At 39.9% G+C, this 20,549-nt stretch overlaps 1 protein-coding gene across 1 annotated transcript in view; it reads left to right on the forward strand.

Moving 5' to 3' along the window:
* LOC127080740 (uncharacterized) overlaps positions 1 to 20,549 on the forward strand; it is an 83,520-nt gene that overhangs the window by 46,424 nt on the left and 16,547 nt on the right. The window contains exon 2 of the mRNA XM_051021036.1: positions 11,995 to 13,212. Coding sequence (XP_050876993.1) covers positions 11,995 to 13,212 — 1,218 coding nt within the window. The remainder of the gene's footprint in view (positions 1 to 11,994; positions 13,213 to 20,549) is intronic.

A 20,549-nucleotide genomic window follows, 5' to 3' on the forward strand; every position in this document is an offset into this window, starting at 1 on the left:
CTTTTGGTTGTAGCTTGAGCAATCACAAGGCCAAAAGCTTCAAGGAGGTCATTGGTACAAAGACATGGTCAGGAGGAGGAGGAAGAAAGCATGGCAATGGTTCCCAAATATCTCATCCATAAAATATGCCCCCCTAGCATCTCAATTCATCATTTTGATCAAAGCAAGTCAAAGGGTTTGAGGCTTGTGTCCCAAGGAACCCTAATTCATCTGATCATCCATAATGCCTTGCTCATGAAGCAACCTCAGCCCATGATCAAATACAATCAAGGGAAGTTCTTTAATTCATAATTTCATGAATATTTGAACTTATTTGAGTATCCTCAATCATCAATTCATCAAGGTATGAGTCATGGACTTGAGAAGTTGACTAGTCAATTCATCTGACTATTTTGAAATGCACTGAGACCTAACTTTTTATGTGTTGGTCAAATGGAGATGGTTCCAAAAGCAAAAATGTTCTTAAGAACAATTTGAACAAATTTCATGTTCATAAAAAATTAATTTGAAGCTTAGAAGACCATCTTCCATTCCAATACATTATAGGTCATTTTGACTGAAACCCTAATTTTGGGTCAACTTCCCAAGGACATAACTCATTCATTTTTTATGATTTTGAGGTGAGATCAAATGCATTGGAAAGCTTAAGATGTCTACTTCAAATGTTATGTTGAACAAAATCACAAAATCACAAAATCTCAAAGTAAATACATGTGATAATGCAAGACATTATAGGTCCTTTTGGGTCAAATGCATTAAAAGTCAAAAAAGTCCAACTTCAAGTGCCCATAACGTCTTCTTCAAAAATCCAAATGATGCAAAATCTTAGTCCATTTTGATTTTCTTGAAAATATATACAACTTTGATGTTGGAGATGTTTTCATTTGAAGCTTGCATCATCAAAACAGAAGGGCTTGAAAGTTGGCCAATTTTAGAAACCTTGCCTTGACATGTTTTGCACATCACACTTTAAACTCAAATTCCATAAATTTCCACACTCCAAATGAGTTTTTGTCCAACATAAAATTTGTTCCTTATACAAATACCTTTCCAACCATTACTCATATGCTTATATTTGGATTTTTCATGAGTGACTTTCGAAGAGCTGAATATTTGTGACCAATTGTGAAATTCACATTGAATCTTGAAATGCAAGCTATTGCAAGGCAAATTACACGTCCATTTCCCTTTGGTCATTGCTCAGAGTTCATTTGGCATTGCTTTTGGGCCTTGTGCATGATCATGCAAGCCCATGCAAGTGATATCCAAATTCATGCACACGGTTTCCTTCACACTTCCCTTGCCAATTCAGCTATAAATACATGCTTCATTCCCTCCATTTGGACCACCAATTCCAACCTGAAATGCTGCAGAATTCATTCCCCAACCATCACTAAAGAAGCAAGTTTCATTTCTCTTAAAAAATTTCAGATCTCGAATTCAACTACATCTGGTTGTTTTCATAGATCTAATGCTTCTAGACCTTCACCATACACTTCATTGAACTTCTGTTTTGATAAAGCAAGCAAGGTTTCAAGCTCAAATCACCAGAACTCAAACTTGAACTCCAACTGGTATTTGTTTCGATTCTCTTAATTCATTGACCTATTGGTTGTGGTTTTGTGTTGGCTGAAGTCCTCTCAATGGAGGCATCATGTTTATGCTTTTAATTTTTGCAATTCATTGAGTTCATGATGAACACCAGAGTTTTCCATCTCTGATTTCTCAAATCATAGAGATATAGAGTGGAAATGGATGGTACAGGGATGATGTACATCATCCCAGCTTTCTATTGATATATAGATCGCTTGATTTGGTTGAGTTTTGAGGTTCTGCATTTTGGCCGGAATCTGGAAGCTCACCGGAGAAGACGGTGGCTCCGGTGGCTTCATCAAGTCCAGTTTAAATCCTGGCCGTTGGATCCATTCTCCAAATTTGATCTCGTCCCTTCATTGTTATGACTTTTAATTCTTTCCCATACGCGTGCATTGACTCTGGATCACCATAGGCGCGCGCTTCTTGGCCTCATGATTTGCCAACTCAATTAATGAGCTTAGATCAGACGGTCACGCTTTTTTTCCAATTTCCATTTTCTGTTTTATTTTCCTTTTATTTTCTTTAATTCCATTTTATTTCAAAAATTAACATCTCTTTCACTTTTAATCCAAAAATTATGGGACCAATTGCATTATTTCCCAAATAAATTCTAGTTTCTATTTCTGATTTTTAATATTTTTTATTTCATCATTTGATATTTTTTGTGAATTTTCTCTTTTCTGGTTAATTTTAATTCATTTTAAATAGTTTTTGATATTCAAAAAATACAAAAATATTTTCCTAACCTATTTGAATGATGATGGATCTATGAAAAATATTCTCATCAATTTTTGAATTGATTTGAGATTTATTTGAGATTTTAGTTCAATTAGGTTATTTTTATTCATTTTTAATCGATTAAAAATAGTTTCTGACTTTTAAAAATGCTGAAATTTTTTGTCAAACTTTGTTTGACCTTGTTGAACTTAGGATAAATCACTTGGACTTTTCAAGGTTGATTTGAAGTGATTTTGAAGTTTGACCTTTCCATTTATTTTTAATTCAAGTTTATTTTAAATATTAAAAATGCCAAAAATATTCTATTCATTTCTTGACTTTCAATCTTCATCTCATTTCTGTTTTTGATTGTTTGACCTTGACTTTCAATGTTATTGGTCAACATATGAGGATTGGTACATGATATTTCACTTAATGCATTTATATTTCTTTACTTTTTCCATTTCTATTCTTCATCATTCATCTCCTTCTTCTTCTTCTTCTTTTTTCTTTTTGATCAATGAGTTGAAGGTTGATAAGTTAGCATTGATTAGAGGGATTTAACCTTCCTTGGTTCAAATCTAATTCATCTTGATCAATTGATCAAGTGAATGGCTTTGCATTAAGGATAGGTTGTCTTTTAAATCATGCATAAGGCTTAAACCAATACAAGATCAATTCTCTTCTCCTTTTGGCATGGCAAGTTATTGGGACTTGCTTCACTAATCAAGACTTCTAACTTGTGTTTGTTGCCTACATTATTATTGACCGGCCTCAGATAGTTGTGACTTCTACATAAGTCCAATTACGATTGCTTAACATAGCGCTAAATTTGCCTTATGGCACACTAACTACTAACACTAACTATTGACAATTAACATTTACTTAATGCAATTTACTTTATGCAATTTACTTTAAGGCAATTTACTATTCTTGCACATATTATCCATTTGCTTTTCTCTTTGCTCATTTGAGCACATGTTTATGCTAATGCCATTTGCCTTTTGCTCACTTGAGCACATAATTATGTATATATTTTTGTGCTTGTGTTTTGTTTTGATTGATGTGGACCAAATGCAAAGAAATGGACTTAGTTTCTAGGACTTTCCCTATGCAAAGAAATGGAGAATTGGACTTAGATTCTAGGACCTTCCTTCTTGTCCATTCTTGTTTTACTTCATGGAACTTTTGATGTGTGTGCTTTTGTGCTAGGAGTTTCCATTTGAGCTTAATTGGAGGACCATTGCCATGTTCATCTAAGTGGAAGAGACAAGATGCATTGAGGATCTCTTTTGAGACTTGTCTGATTGCTTATACTTTGTGGTTGCTTATTCCAAAGGATGAGAGCTACTTGGATCATCAATATGATCTCAAGAGAGGGACTCTTAGTGTGGTTTCATTTCTTTCCCTTTCCCTTTTATTTTCCTTAGGACTTAGTCATTCTTCTTCTTCTCTCCACTCTAACCCAAGCCAAAACTTTTTGTGCAAACACTTAATTATTGTTTTCCAACATTAGAAACCTAAGCCTTATGCTTTTGATTTTCAAACTTTCTTTTCATAACACTTATTTTGAATTGAATCTTTAAGTCAACTTTGACCACTTTGTACATACTTCTATTTGGTAAATATAACCCATTCAAATTCTTTTTTGTGGTTCCAATGGCCACTTCCTTAATCAAAAAATTTCATAACCTTTAGCTATTAGGTTTGAGTTATCCTTGTGGTAGATGTAATACTCACCTATATCCTTAGTGATGGACAATGAGTCTTCCATGCTTATTATAGGGTTAACCCCTCACTAGCATGTTGAAGCTATCCTCACATGGTGGATTTGTGGTTTGGTTGGGTTTTCTCCCTTTGATAACAAAAGACCTTAAGGCTTTTGGACCAATCAATTCACTAACTTGTTTTGAGATTTTTACCCCGAACTACGAGGTTTTGATCCTAATCTTTTATAAGATGGTACGTAGGCAATGGGTTCATCCATTCAAACACAAAATGTAAATAAACTTGTATATTCTCTTCTCATCTCTTCAATCATGTTTGCACAAACAAATTTTCACAAAACAACAACCTTCACAAGTATGAAAAGGGCTCCCTAGGAGTACCTAGGATGTTTTGGGTGCCTAACACCTTCCCATTGCATAACCAACCCCCTTACCCAGATCTCTGTTTCTTTTACTAGTTTTTGTTAAAACTTTTAGGTTTTTGTTCACTTTCTAACCATTCCTTTGGATAAATAGAAGTGTGGTGGTGACTCGACTTGTATGATTTACCTTGGATTTAGTCAATATCTCTAAAGGTAACGAATACCCCGCTACAGAAAAGTGGCGACTCTGCTAGGGAAACATGAATCCTAGTGGGTTTTGCCAACTTTTCATGCTTGTTGTATTGTATTGTTTTGTGACATATTTTTGTGCAATTTGGGATTACTGTATTGTATGTAATGATTGATTTGCTTGATATTAATTCCTTGTATGCTTGGTGATCTTTGTGAGATGAATTCTATACCCGGACTCGAGTGCACTTAAGATAGGAGAATGGCGTAGTCTTGTTGACTTGTGTGGAGTTATTCCTTAGCAAGTTGACTTGCAAGTCCATTCACCTGGTGGAGGTCATGTTTGGATCAATAATGTCACACAAGTAAGTTGTGGTTAGACATTACTCTTTCCAATATAGACCTTAGAAGCTAAGGACCTTAGTTTACCAAGCCCATCTTGGCCTATTCTTAGGATGTAGTGCGAAAGTCGTTCAAGTGTAAGATTTGATACGATTGTTACGCGATACTACACTCATAAGAGTCTCTCTTGAGAATATTTTTGGAATACGAGTAGTCGTTTCTCCGATAATATCCGAAAGATGGGATGATGACTACGGGAACCTCTTGTAGAACATGTTTGGCAGTTTTAAACCATAGTACATTCCCTTTGGGTGATTCTTAACCTAAACTCCATGCTCGTGACTTGCAACAAACCCTTGATTCATGGTCGATATGTTCATATATCCTTAATATCAATGGAACTTGGGTGTTGATAAGGTGTAAACCATAATCCACCAAAATGGATGATTGATATTAAGGATGATATGATCCATCCCATGACCTTTGTTTGGTGTGCTTTGCTTGATCCTTGAGTGTGATTGTTGCATTCATGTATTCATACACTCATTTGCATCCATATCATCAATAATAAAAGAAAGTTTTCAAGGAACTTAAGGGGTTTATTTGCAAAACTTTCAGACATGGAAAGACAAAGAAGGAATACAAAGAAGTACAGTTTCAGGCAACCAGATTTGAAAGAGTTAAGGAATCTGACATCCTATGTACTAGATCCCTTGGGTTTCAAGGCTCGTTTTGGGAAGCTTCTTCCTCTTCTGACTACTCAGGTGGATGAAGGATTGATGAGTGTATTGGTGCAGTTTTATGATCCTTTGTATCGTTGCTTCACTTTTCCGGACTTTCAGCTTTTGCCTACCCTTGAGGAGTATGCTTATCTTGTGGGCATACCTATCCTGGATCAGGTGCCCTTCAGTGGCTTGGAGAGTATTCCTACTTCTCGAGTGATAACAGACATGTTGCATATAGATGAATCTCTGGTTGGTTCTCATATGACTACCAAAGGTGGAATTCAAGGTCTCCCTTCTGAGTTCCTCATTGCTCAAGCTACTATGTATGGGAAGGCCATGAGTGAGGACGCCTTTGAAGCCATATTTGTACTTCTCATCTATGGGTTATTATTGTTCCCCAACATCGACAAGTTTATGGATGTGAACGCTATTAGGATCTTCTCTGCTCTTAATCCCGTTCCTACTCTATTGGGTGATACTTTTTTCTCTTTGCACATGAGGAATGCAAAGGGTGGTGGCGCTATTGTGTGCTGTTTGCCTCTGTTGTATAAGTGGTTTATTTCTCACTTACCTCAGACGGTCGCTTTCAAGGAGAACAAGGGATGTCTACGGTGGTCCACGAGACTCATGTCTCTCACTAATGACGATATCTCTTGGTACAACCGCGTGTATGATGGTGTGCAGATTATTAACTCTTGTGGTGAGTTCTCCAATGTACCTCTTCTTGGTACATGTGGTGGGATTAACTACAACCCTGTTTTGGCACGTCGTCAGCTTGGGTTCCCCCTAAAGGATAAACCTAATAACATTTTGTTAGAGGGTGTGTTCTTTCAGGAGGGTAAAGATCCCCAAGGCTTGAAAGCTAGGATGGTCCGCGTTTGGCGCAAGATTCATAAGAAAGGAAGGAAGGAGTTGGGTCCTAAGAATTGCATTACTTTGGAGCCTTACACTGCTTGGGTAAGGAAGAGAGCGTCTGAGTATCTCATGCCTTACGAGTATCCGAGACCTATACCTATGATTTTGGTTGGGCCTTCAACCCTCCCTAATCAAGAAGTAGAGGAGTTGAGAGACGAAGACCGTTCACGTGCTTGGATCCGTGAACGTGAAGAGTTGCTTCAGCAGATTAAGGAGAAGGATGCTTTGATAGAGTTCCTTGAGCATCAGGTTATTGATGATCCTAATGACGCATGGACTTCTCTACTTCCTCAGTCTTCCAAGTTTTGGAAGAGGAAGTACGATCGACTCGCCAAAGAGAAGGCGGATATGGAGGCAGCCTAGGAAAGAAAAGTGAAGAGGCTTTGCGCATCTTATCTTCCTGTGTCCCGAGCTTTAGAAGATTGTTTCTAGGGATCCATAGGATGATTATTTTCCTTTCCTCTTGTACATGATTGACATTGCTGTACTTCTTTTTCCTGATATTATTTTATGAGATATTTCTATATGCGATAAATGTTAAATGATTCAAAAATTTGCAAGTAAAACCCTAAAGTTCCTTTGAAAAGTAAAAACAAATCATGTGCACAAGCATTGCATGCATCATGTGCATAAGCAGGTTTTGTTTCCGGTCTCTTGTCCTGTGGTCTAACTCTGTGCTCTTCATTTATTTTGAAGACAAGCTGACTCACCGGTACTACACTAGAGCCAACTCTTCAAGACTGATGAATCAACTAGAGCAAGAGAACCGTGAACTCAAGGATGAAGTGGCCATATTGGTGCTTTAATGGAATCGTTCCTGGCTTCCCAGAGCCAGTCTTCTCCGACGCCTTCAACTCCTCCCCAGAGGATGGTTATTTCCGAAATTGTATCCTCAACTGTGCCTACTGCCAGTGCATATTTTGCTCCTACAGCCATGCCAACTGGGTTTCTGTGGGGGATGCCTCCTAATTTCATGCCTGAGGGTCCTGCTCCAACTTTTGCTTCTATGCCGGCATCTAGCCCGGTCCTTACTGTTCCTCCTCCTGTCGTGCATACCATGCCTAGGGTAGACGACACCATCTATCTTTCTGAGCCGTCTGAGGGCCCAGATGTCTATGAGAAGATGGACGCCATGAATGATCAATTTCTTGAGCTTCGCAAGGAATTGAAAACTCTTAGAGGAAAGGATCTCTTCGGCAAGTCTGCTGTCGATCTCTGCTTAGTTCCAAACGTGAAGATTCCTGTGAAATTCAAGGTCCCTGACTTTGAAAAGTACAAAGGAAATACTTCTCCTCTCAGCCACCTGGTCATGTATGCCAGGAAGATGTCTACTCAGACTGATAACGACCAGTTACTCATTCACTACTTCCAGGACAGTCTGTCCGGTGCTGCTCTGCGTTGGTATATGGGTTTAGACAGTGCGAACATCCGATCCTTCAACGACCTTGGCGAGGTCTTCTTCAAGCAATACAAATATAACGTGGATATGGCTCCCGATAGGGATCAGCTAAGGGCCATGTCCCAGAAGGACAAGGAAACATTCAAAGAGTATGCCCAGAGATGGCGAGAGGTGGCAGCACAGATCGTGCCTCTGCTAGAAGAGAAGGAAATGACCAAGATCTTTCTGAAGACCTTGAGTTCATTCTATTACGAGCGGATGATTGCTAGCGCTCCTTTTGACTTCACCGAGATGGTGAATATGGGGATGCGTTTAGAAGAAGGGGTTAGAGAAGGACGTCTAACCAGAGATGAAGGCTCTTCTGCCAAACGTTATGGGGCGTTTGCAAAGAAGAAAGATGGAGAGGCACATGATGTGACCTCCCATGTGAAACCAAGAAGACCCTCTATGAGGAGGAAAACTGTGCGTCCAGCCAGTAACCAGCACCAAGTGGCTCATATAGCACCTGTTTTCAGAGACAATCAACAATATCAGCAGCATAGCAACAATCAGCCACCACCTCAACAATATCCGCAACAACAGCACCGTCCGCAATAGCAGGCCTACCAGCCTCGCAACAGTAATCAAACCAACACAAGTTACAAGAGGAAAAAGGTCACTTTTGATCCTATTCCGATGACGTACGCAGAATTATATCCCTCTTTGATAGAGAGGAAGCTGATTACTCCGAGAGACCCACCGGCTATACCTACCAACCCTCAATGGTGGTATAAGCCCGAATTACATTGTGTATACCATTCTGGTGCTCCCGGCCACGACGTGGAGAATTGCTATCCTTTAAAGACCAAGGTTCAAGACCTTGTGAGGTGTGGTATTCTGTGCTTTGAGGACATAGGTCCTAATGTTAAGAAGAACCCATTGCCCGAGCATGGGAAATCTGTTAACATGGTCCAGGGTTGCCCTGGCAAATATAAGGTCAAATATGTTAGTCATATCCGACAGTCTCTGGTTGAGTTGCACCGTTTGTTATGCGATTACAATCACTATGAGCACGACCATGATAGATGTCGAATCTGCCCTGCTAACAGGTTGGGTTGCCGCCAGGTGCGTAAAGATCTTCAGGAAATGCTGGATGAAGGAGTTATTGAGATCCTTCAAAACAGAAATGTTGACGAAGATGAACCTAAGGTCAACGTGATTTCCCCAGTGTTCCGGATGCCCGAACCTGTTATCATTAAATATGATGGTAGCAAGCAGAAGGTTTCTCCTTCCCTGATCATTAAGCCTGTCGGTCCAGTACCGTACTCTTCCGACAAAGCAATTCCCTTCCGTTACAACGTTGTTGCTGTAGAAGATGGAAAAGAGGTGTCTTTACCATCCTCCTCTGTTGTTAACATTGCTGACGTAAGTGGTTTGACCCGTAGCGGTCGTGTGTTTTCAGCATCACCGAAGCCTCAAGCTAATGCTGATTTTGTTGAACACCCGATTGGGAATGCGATGAATTCTCCGAATCCGGCACATGCTGTTAAACCCTCCTCTGTACTGAAAACTCCTACTTCTGTTGGCCCTAGTGGCAATGAGAAAGAAGACTGTGATGAGATGCTAATGCTCATCAAGAAGAGTGAGTACAACGTTGTAGACCAGCTTCTATAAACGCCATCCAAGATATCCGTGTTATCATTACTTCTGAATTCAGAACCCCATAGAGAAGCTCTGCAGAAAGTTTTGGATGTGGCATATGTAGATCATGATGTCACTATAGAGCAATTCGATAATATTGTTGCAAACATTACTGCTTGTAACAACTTGGCATTACACATCTCCATGAACTGTAAGGACGACGCCATGTCCAATGTGCTGGTGGACACTGGGTCATCCCTGAACGTATTGCCAAAGTCCATTCTTTCTAAATTGTCATATCAAGGGCCTCCCATGAGGCAGAGTGGAGTAGTTGTGAAAGCTTTTGATGGGTCGCGTAAGACTGTGATTGGGGAAGTTGATCTCCCAATCAAGATTGGACCCAGTAATTTTCGAATTACCTTCCAGGTTATGGATATCCACCCATAGTACAACTGTCTCTTAGGCAGACCATGGATTCACGAGGCTGGCGCCGTGACATCCACCCTACACTAGAAGCTGAAATTTGTGAAAAACAAGAAATTGGTAGTGGTAGGGGGAGAAAAGGCTCTCCTGGTTAGCCACTTGTCTTCCTTCTCATACATAGATGCTGAGGATTAAGTTGTAACTCCTTTCCAAGCTTTATCTATAGATGAGCCTATTGAGAAGAAAACTCCTTCATTTACTTCCTATAGAGATGCAAAGTTGGCCATTGAATGTGGTGCAACTGCTGGTTTAGGAAAAATGATCGAGCTAGAAGACAACAAGTCCCGGGCTGGCATTGGCTTTTCTTCTGGGGTCTTCAACGAGAAAGGGTTGTTCAAGAGTGGAGGTTTCATCCATGATGGTTAGGATGAGGAAGTTGTTGCTGTCTTGGAAGAGGATGCAGAGGACTCTGGCAATTTCATTATCCCTGGAGGGATCTGCAACAATTGGGTCGCTGTGGATATTCCTACCGTTATCCACAAGTTAACGTAATGATCACTTTGTTTAAAAACCCTTCTCCCATGTCAAAATGAGAAGTGATGACATTGTTGGCAACATAAATACAATGATATTTTCATTCAATAAATTCATGTTAAATGTTTGTTTTTCCAAATTATTTTGCTTTTTTGCTTTTTGCATGAAACTGGTGATCACATAAAACCCTAAAAAAGAATAAGATCAATCTTTTCATCTGCATAATGATTTGCCTTGTTTGAATTATAAAGCTTTTCATATCCAAAATCATTATGCAGGTTGATTTCTAGACCCATTGAACATAATGATCCAACGCCATCTCCCAATTTTGAATTCCCTGTATTTGAGGCAGAGGAAGATGATGATGAAGAGATTCCTGATGAGATCACCCGTCTGCTTGAGCATGAAGAGAAGATCATTCAGCGCACCTGGAGAATCTGGAAACAGTCAACTTGGGGTCTGAAGATTGTGTGCGAGAGGTAAAGGTTGGGGCACTCCTGGAAGAATCTATTAAGAAGGGGTTGATTGATTTGCTACGAGAATACGTCGATGTCTTCGCCTGGTCATATGAAGACATGCCTGGTCTAGATACAGATATTGTGCAACATTTCCTACCCTTGAAGCCTGAGTGCGTGCCTGTGAAGCAGAAGCTCAGAAGGACTTATCCTGATATGGCAGTGAAGATCAAAGAGGAAGTTCAGAAGCAAATTGATGTGGGGTTCCTGGTGACTTCTACATATCCTCAATGGGTGGCCAATATTGTGCCCGTACCTAAGAAAGATGGAAAAGTCCGGATGTGTGTGGATTATAGAGACTTGAATAAAGCTAGCCCGAAAGATGATTTTCCCTTACCACATATTGATATGTTGGTGGATAATACAGCTAAATTCAATGTCTTCTCATTTATGGACGGATTTTCCGGATATAATCAGATCAAAATGGCACCCGAGGATATGGAGAAGACAACATTCATCACACCTTGGGGAACATTCTGTTATCGAGTGATGCCCTTCGTTTTGAAGAACGCCGGAGCCACGTATCAACGAGCTATGACTACCTTGTTTCATGATATGATGCACAAGGAGATTGAGGTATATGTTGATGATATGATTGCTAAGTCAAGAATGGAAGTTGAACATGTAGAGCACCTGTTGAAGCTTTTTCAGCGTCTGAGGAAGTATAAGCTTCGTCTGAATCCCAACAAGTGTACATTTGGAGTCCGTTTTGGCAAGTTATTGGGCTCTATTGTCAGTGAAAGAGGTATTGAAGTTGATCCTGCAAAGGTCAAAGCAATACAAGAGATGCCTGCGCCCAAAACTGAGAAGCAAGTCCGAGGTTTTCTTGGCCGCTTGAATTACATTTCCAGATTCATATCCCACATGACTGCCACATGTGCGCCGATATTCAAGCTCCTCCGGAAAGATCAATCTCATGATTGGACCGAGGATTGCCAGAAAGCCTTCGACAGTATTAAGGAGTACCTGTCTGAGCCTCCGATTTTGTCTCCACCTGTGGAAGGGAGACCATTGATCATGTATCTGACTGTTCTTGAAGATTCAATGGGTTGTGTCCTTGGTCAGCAAGATGAATCAGGGAAGAAAGAATATGCTATTTACTACCTAAGTAAGAAGTTCACTGATTGTGAGTCTCGATACTCAATGCTTGAGAAAACATGTTGTGCTTTGGCTTGGGCTGCTAAGCGCTTACGCCAGTATATGATAAATCATACGACTTGGTTGATATCCAGAATGGATCCAATCAAGTACATATTTGAGAAGCCTGCTTTAACTAGGAGGATTGCCCGTTGGCAAATGTTGTTGTCTGAGTATGATATTGATTATCGAGCTCAAAAAGCTATCAAAGGTAGTATCTTGGCTGACCACCTGGCACATCAGCCAATCGAGGATTATCAGTCAATTCAGTATGACTTCCCAGATGAGGAGATTCTGTATTTGAAGATGAAAGATTGCGATGAGCCTACACTCAATGAAGGGCCAGAGCCTGGTTCCCGATGGAGTATGGTGTTTGATGGCGCTGTAAATCAGTATGGAAATGGTATTGGGGCAGTGATTATTACTCCTCAGGGCACACATATTCCTTTTACAGCAAGGCTAACTTTCAAATGCACGAATAATATGGCTGAGTATGAGGCCTGCATTATGGGATTGGAGGAATGCATTGATCTCAGGATCAAGCATCTTGATGTTTATGGTGATTCGGCCCTTGTTGTTAATCAGATTAAGGGTGAATGGGAAACGAATCAGCCTGGCCTCATTCCATATAGGGATTATGCGAGGAGGATTTCAACGTTCTTTACTAAGGTTGACTTCCATCATATTCCTCGAGATGAGAATCGGATGACAGATGCTCTTGCTACGCTAGCCTCGATGATTGTGGTTAAATATTGGAATGAAGTTCCCAATATCACTGTGATGCGCTTGGATAGACCAGCTCATGTGTTTGCGGTTGAAGAAGTAAAAGATGACAAGCCTTGGTATTATGATATCAAGTGTTTCCTTCAGAGCCAGATTTATCCGCCCGGGGCATCTGTGAAAGATAAGAAGACTTTGAGGAGATTGTCTGGCAGTTTCTACCTCAATGGTGATGTGTTATACATGAGGAATTTTGACATGGTTCTGCTCAGATGCGTGGATAGACACGAAGCAGACCTGTTGATGACTGAAGTTCACGAGGGTTCATTTGGTACTCATTCCAATGGACATGCCATGGATAGAAAGATGTTGAGAGCAGGCTACTATTGGCTGACAATGGAGTCTGACTGTCGCAAATACGTGAAGAAATGCCATAAGTGTCAAATTTATACGGACAAGATTCATATTCTCCCGACACTCCTGAATGTGATTTCATCACCATGGCCTTTCTCCATGTGGGGAATTGACATGATTGGCATGATAGAGCCGAAAGCGTCCAATGGGCACAGATTTATTCTCGTAGCAATCGATTACTTCACCAAGTGGGTTGAAGCGTCGTCATATGCAAATGTGACCAGGCAGGTGGTCGTGAAGTTTATCAAGAATCAGCTTATATGCCGTTATGGTGTGCCAGATAAGATCATTACTGATAATGGATCTAACTTGAATAACAAGATGATGGAAGACTTGTGTAGTAAGTTCAAGATAGCACATCATAATACTTCTCCTTACAGACCAAAGATGAATGGGGTTGTTGAAGCCGCTAATAAGAACATCAAGAAGATTATCCAGAAGATGGTTGTCACGTATAAGGATTGGCATGAGATGCTGCCATTTGCTTTACATGGATATCGTACATCTGTCCGCACTTCAACAGGGGAAACCCCTTTCTCTCTTGTTTATGGCATGGAGGCCGTACTCCCAGTAGAGGTGGAGATCCCGTCAATGAGTCTTGATGGAGGCCAAGTTGACTGATGCTGAATTGGTTCAGAGTCGTTATGACCAGCTGAAATTGATAGAAGAGAAGAGATTGACTGCCATGTGCCATGGTCAGTTATATCAGCAGAGAATGAAGAAATCTTTTGATAAGAAGGTCAAGCCTCATGTGTTCCGAGAAGGTGACCTTGTGCTCAAGAAAGTCTTGTCTTTCGCGCCCGATTCCAGGGGCAAGTTGACTCCAAACTATGAAGGTCCATATGTTGTTAAGAGAGCCTTTTCAGGTGGCGCTTTGATACTTACAACTATGGATGGGGAGGATTTCACTCGTCCTGTAAATTTAGATGCAATCAAGAAATACTTCTCCTAGAAAATAAAAATAGAATAGCTCGCTAAGTTGAAAACCCGAAAGGGCGGCTTAGGCAAAAATGAGCGTCTCGGTGGATTGAAAACCCGAAAGGGCGATCCAGGCAAAAGTTAGAGACATAAAAAAAATTATATCCCGCTAGATTGAGCACCTCATCCTGGGGCAATCTAGACGAAAATTAGGGATTTGGCAAGTAACTGCATCCTGACAAGACTTTTGTTCTACAACTGTCATCCGTCAGAGATTCTCGTTCATTCATCATCAACTGAAGCTTCAGATACATCGGATTCGGAATTGGTGGAGAAATGGTCATTATGTTTGATCAGTCACCATTTATGCTAGACATTCCACTATTTAACCGTAAATAAGTCAGGTAAACTGTGTAAACTGAAGCATTTTTAGTTAGATATAAGCTCAATTCTATAATATTGAGTGTGTTGTTACTTATGAGTTTCTTGAGGATATTTTACACTTTTTGGTATGTTAGCAGGTAAAAAACTAGTTTGGAAGCTCGGGGAATCAAACGTCAGATGCGAAATTGAGCCCGAGCAAGAAAACGGAAGAAAAAATCATTTTTTGGAGAACCTGCTGTCCATACGCGTATGGCCTTACATGATACGCGTATGGACCTGCCCAGTACGCCTAGCATACGCATATGACCAGAGGGATGGAAAATCAAGCAAAATAGCAAGCCTCTGGTGATACGCGTATGGGACTGGGCAGTACGCGTACCAGCCTGGGCAATACGCGTACCAGCCTGGGCAATACGCGTATCAGAGGCTGTCTTACGTGCAGTACGCGTATGGGACAGCTCAGTACGCGTATGGAGCACAAAATCAGGAAAAGTCCAACTGAATAGCTATTAAGAGGGCAGAACACGATTTTCCGGGGGTTGGACGATTTGGAGAGAAAAGAGACGCGTTTTGAGAGCTGGAGACTCTACGATTATCAAAGGATTCATATGTTCAAGAGTTTTCCGACGATTGAAGATTGATTCCTCACGAAATTCTGTAATGACAACAATGTTAATCTTTGTTTTTATTTCGATTATGAGTAGCTAAACCCCCCATTGCTAGGGGGTGACCCTGATTCTGAATGTGACAGATTTGATGTTTATGAATGCATTGATTATTTCTTCTTTTCCATTGATTTGTTCTTATTACTGTTCTTTATGCTTTATTCGTCGGACCAACGAATGATGATTAATATGAATAGTTTAAGCTGGACAGCGATTATTCATTGATCTGGATAAGAACTTTGGATAGTAAAAATAACCTAGGACTAGGGATTTTCTATCTGACCGGTAATTCTTGATATTTGAATGCTTGAGTATGAACTTAATTATTTATGGACATAGTAATTAGGTTACATAATCAAAGGTCTTTTCACTAAGGAATTAGGAATAGATAACCTTGAGGACCGGAATTAATTGGACAGGAATATTGTCTAAACCTTCATAAATTATATCTGATACAAGAAGTTTCATTCACCGAACCCTAGCAATCTTCTCTCATTTGTATCTCGCTCAACCTTTTTACTTGTTTTATTTATCTGCAATTGGTAGTATAATTAATCACAACACAAAAACCAAAGGCTTTTGTCTAATTGAAACAATCTATAAACTCTGTGTCGTCAAGCAGTCCTTGAGATCGACAAACGGGGAATTTCCCTTTTATTACTACAGTGAGAAAAATAGTACACTTGCTATTTTCCCATCAAGTTTTTGGCGCCGTTGCCGGGGACTGCCAAAGATAATAGAGTTTATTAAGTTATTTTCAATTAGAATTTTGTTGCTCTGCATCCAAAATTTTATTTATTGTTTAATTTTATTTTTATTGTTATTATAACTAATTTCTGTCTAATCTGTGTATACGAGGTAAGGCCTCAGCTAATTTTCATTTTGACGCAGAACCAGAGAGAACATTGCGTGCAAAGCTCAGAGAAGCTAGAAGAAAGAAACTGGCAAACTCTGACACCGAAGAACCGGTCACACCTGGCACACCAGTCTCTGTTCACTCCGAAAAATCTGAGTCAGACACAGATTCACATCCAGACACTGTAAACATGGCTGCAGACCCACCCCCAGCGGAAAGACTTTTAGGTGACTATGGCAGACAGAATAACCCAGTTGTGCGGTTGACCATTGTTAACCAACCTGTTAATGTTGCTCACTTCCAGTTACACCCCTCAACTATCCGTCAGTTAGAAAGCAAACCTTTTGCAGGAAAGATCAATGAGGATGCAAACAAGCATCTGCAGAGGTTTCTGACTATGACTACATCATTAAAAATTGATGGGCATTCTGAAGAGGCAAAGAGATTGGTCATGTTCCCATTCACGTTATCTGAGGACGCTGAGGAATGGTTCTATTCCCTACCCGCAGGAAGCATTACTACTTGGCAACAAATGGAAACAGCATTCTTGAACGAGTATTTTCCTGCTTCTGTGTATATCCGTAAGAGGTATGACATTGTGAATTTTAAACAGAAAGACGGAGAGACACTTGGAGATGCATACAAAAGATTCAAGAGATGTTTAGTTGCATGTCCTACACACAATCTAGATGAAACTGAACAAATGCAGAATTTTGTAAACGGGCTGAAGATGAAGACTAAGCAACTCATTGATACAGTTGCTGGTGGCTCATCTAATTTTTCAACAGCAACCGGTATCAAAAAGATCATCGAAGCTATTGCAGCGAATGAGCATTTGGAATTATATGACCGTACTGTGAATCAGCCGGAGGGAAAAATTGACTTGAAATTAGCAAATCAGGTAGTGAAAATGGAAGACCAGGTTGCTGCTGAGGTTGAAAGAAGATTGAAAGCTATGAATTTAGGTACCCAGACTGTTGCTCAAGTGCAACCGGTTCCGACCATGATTTGTGAGATTTGTAGTGGACCACACTTTACCATGCATTGTGTTGCAACCGCAGAACAGGTGCAAGCAATAAATTACCTGAGGCAGAATAATCCCTACTCAAATACTTATAATCCGGGGTGGAAAAATCATCCTAATTTCTCTTGGAAAGATCAGCAAGGTAATATTCAGAACCAAGGACCTCCACAACAACAACCACCGTACCAACAGCAACCTTATCAGCAACAAGTACCTAAGAAAGCGGATTGGGAGATTGCTATAGAGAAGATGGCAACTCAGAGTATGCAATTTCAGGAAGAAACCAGGAATAATCAGAAGAGCACCAATGCATCCATTAAAAATCTGGAGATTCAATTGGGTCAGATAGCACAACAGATAACAAATTCCCAAACACCAGGCGCATTACCTAGTGCAACAGTGACAAATCCGAGGGAGCACAATAATGTGAGTGCGGTAACAACAAGAAGCAGGAAATCTGTTGAAGATCTTAAGAAGAAGGATGAAGAAGAAGATCAATTGCTTGAAGTGGACCTGGAAATCTTAGAAAACAAGACACCACCTGAGGAAGAAAGTGTGACACTGTCGGTGGTACAAGAAAAGCTACCTGAACCAAAACCCATCATTAAGCTTCCATTCCCACAAAGAAACAAAAAGAAGAAGCAAGATGAGAAGAATTTTCAGAAATTCATGGAGTTGTTCAGGAAATTAGAAATCAATATTCCATTCTCTGAGGCACTCGAGCAGATGCATATCTATGCGAAGTTCATGAAAGACATCATCTCCAAGAAGCGCACCACTGACACTGACCCTGTTATATTAACTGAAACTTGTAGTGCTATTTTGCAGGGTATGAAGATTCCAGTGAAGAAGCCAGATAGAGGTTATGTGACTATCCCGTGTACCATTGGAGATAGGTCCTTTAAAAGGGCGCTGATTGATTTGGGGGCTAGTGTTAGCCTTATGCCTTTGTCTATTTACAGGAAGCTAGGAATTGGAAATGTTCAAGATACCAGAATGACACTTCAATTTGCTGACCACTCAGTGAAGAGACCTTTTGGGGTAGTTGAGGGTGTTCTGGTCAAAGTTTATAAATTTGTTTTTCCTGTTGATTTTGTAATTTTGGAAATGCCAGAAGATGAAGAGATACCTCTGATTCTGGGCAGACCTTTCTTAGAAACAGGGAGATGCAATATAGATATGGAGGAAGGTACCATGACCCTAAAGGTGTATGATGAAGAGCTCAGAATTGATGTCCGAGATACTATGAAACATAAAGAGAATATGTGTACAAACCACTCTGTGGAAGTGATTGATCAAATTTTAACTAGCACAATTCAAAGAAAGTTTCCTGAATTACCGTTAGAAAGAGTTCTTAGTCTGTCGGTCAGAGAGATGGAGGAGAAGGATGAGGAAAAAGAAAAAGAAGTGCTTGCTATGCTGGACACACAAACCCCTTGGAGGAAATACAACCCACGCAGGTGGGAGGATCTGAGAGCTTCACCAGAATTAGAAGATGAAAAGGTACTGAAGAAACATAAAAGTGGTATTGGTGTTTTAAATGAGAAGAATGGCGACACCTTCAAGGTTAATGGTCAGAGGTTGAAACCATATGATCCCGGTGAAGGGGGACCAATTGAAACTGTTAAACTCATCTAAGTATGAGGTGTCCCGTCGAGCCATGCGACGTTAAACGAAGCGCTGCTTGGGAGGCAACCCAAGGGAGGTTTGAAATTTCTTTATGTATTTTTCTTTTTGGTTTATTCAGTTTTTATTTTCTTTTGCTTGGATGTAATCACCTATTATGGGTTGGCTTAATCTAATGAATTTGATTTGGTTTACCTCCATTTTCCTGTTTATTTCGTTAGATATGTGACTATGTCTGGCTATTGGTTTTCTTGATCACTTACACCAAATACTTGGGTGTCCTCTCTTTCAGTCCCCTGACTGTAGATACTGTTGTTTATGATTGGACGCACTGGTTAAGATTAACATCAGAACCACGAGCATGAGCTTTGAACTCAGAGGTATGATAGAACAAGTCAGCTTAACCCGTCCTGGTGAGATCAGAAAAAGCCAAACACTTATCATCATATGAGAGATATCAGGTATGTCTTTATCAATCTTGGTTTGCGTATGTTCTTTTGTTATTATTAGTTGTACGACTACACACACTGAGGCATGTTTTTGTTTATCACCTAGAGCCTTTCTAGCCATCCCATTATTATTATTATCCATTGTTTGACCCTGTTGAGCCTATTAATCATTTATTTTTGATATACCCGTTTTTTTTTCTAAAGCCATGACCTAGTACCTATCCTACCCTGTTCAGAGTATGTGAGGATTGATTTCATCTCTACGTTTCTATCTAAGTTTGGGGTTGCTGTTGGAATAGCAACCTTTAAGTTTGGGGTAGCTTTGCAGTACGTGAATAGTAAGTGAATGTCGTATAAAAATAAAAAATAAAAAAATAAAAAAAATAAAAAAGAGAAAAAGATAAAAAAAGAAAAACAACAACAACATGAAAAGAAAGAAAGAGAAAAGCGAAAAACAATAAAAGAACAGCTTTTGAAAAATGCTACATTCACTATAGATAAAAGGAAAAGAGGATTGCAAAACCCTACAGGAATAATAGGAAAGAAACGTAGTGAGAGAATGATTTCATGTACTCTGAACCAAAAGACCCAAAAACCGTTGTTCCAATTTCATACCCTACCTAAACCAAAGCCCCGTTACAACCCAAAAAGACCTCAAAAAGTGTGTGTGATTGTACATGTTGATAGGATGAGAGAAGTTATTCAAACTTCTGATTTGATATTGCATATTGTGATTTGAGAGTGATAACACTTTAACCCAGAGAGACTTGGTGAGAGTGTGATATAAGCTGACAGGTAAAGTCATATCTCTGAGGGAAAGAGTTTCTAGCTCGTTGGCTATGTGGAAGAATCAGAAAACCTGAAAAACATCAAGAGGTCCAGTGCGAAAGATTTCAGCAGTATTGTGGTAAGAACTGTTTTACAGTAAGTTTGGGGTGACATGATCTTTGATGGTAATAAAATGTTACTTGAGGACAAGCAACAAGCTAAGTTTGGGGTTGTGATCAGTCACCATTTATGCTAGACATTCCACTATTTAACCATAAATAAGTCAGGTAAACTGTGTAAACTGAAGCATTTTTAGTTAGATATAAGCTCAACTCTATAATATTGAGTGTGTTGTTACTTATGAGTTTCTTGAGGATATTTTACACTTTTTGGTATGTTAGCAGGTAAAAAACTAGTTTGGAAGCTCAGGGAATCAAACGTCAGATGCGAAATTGAGCCCGAGCAAGAAAACGGAAGAAAAAATCATTTTTTGGAGAACCTGCTGTCCATACGCGTATGGCCTT

The sequence above is a fragment of the Lathyrus oleraceus genome, chromosome 5 (genome assembly GCF_024323335.1).
Source record: "Lathyrus oleraceus cultivar Zhongwan6 chromosome 5, CAAS_Psat_ZW6_1.0, whole genome shotgun sequence".
Taxonomy (NCBI): domain Eukaryota; kingdom Viridiplantae; phylum Streptophyta; class Magnoliopsida; order Fabales; family Fabaceae; genus Lathyrus; species Lathyrus oleraceus.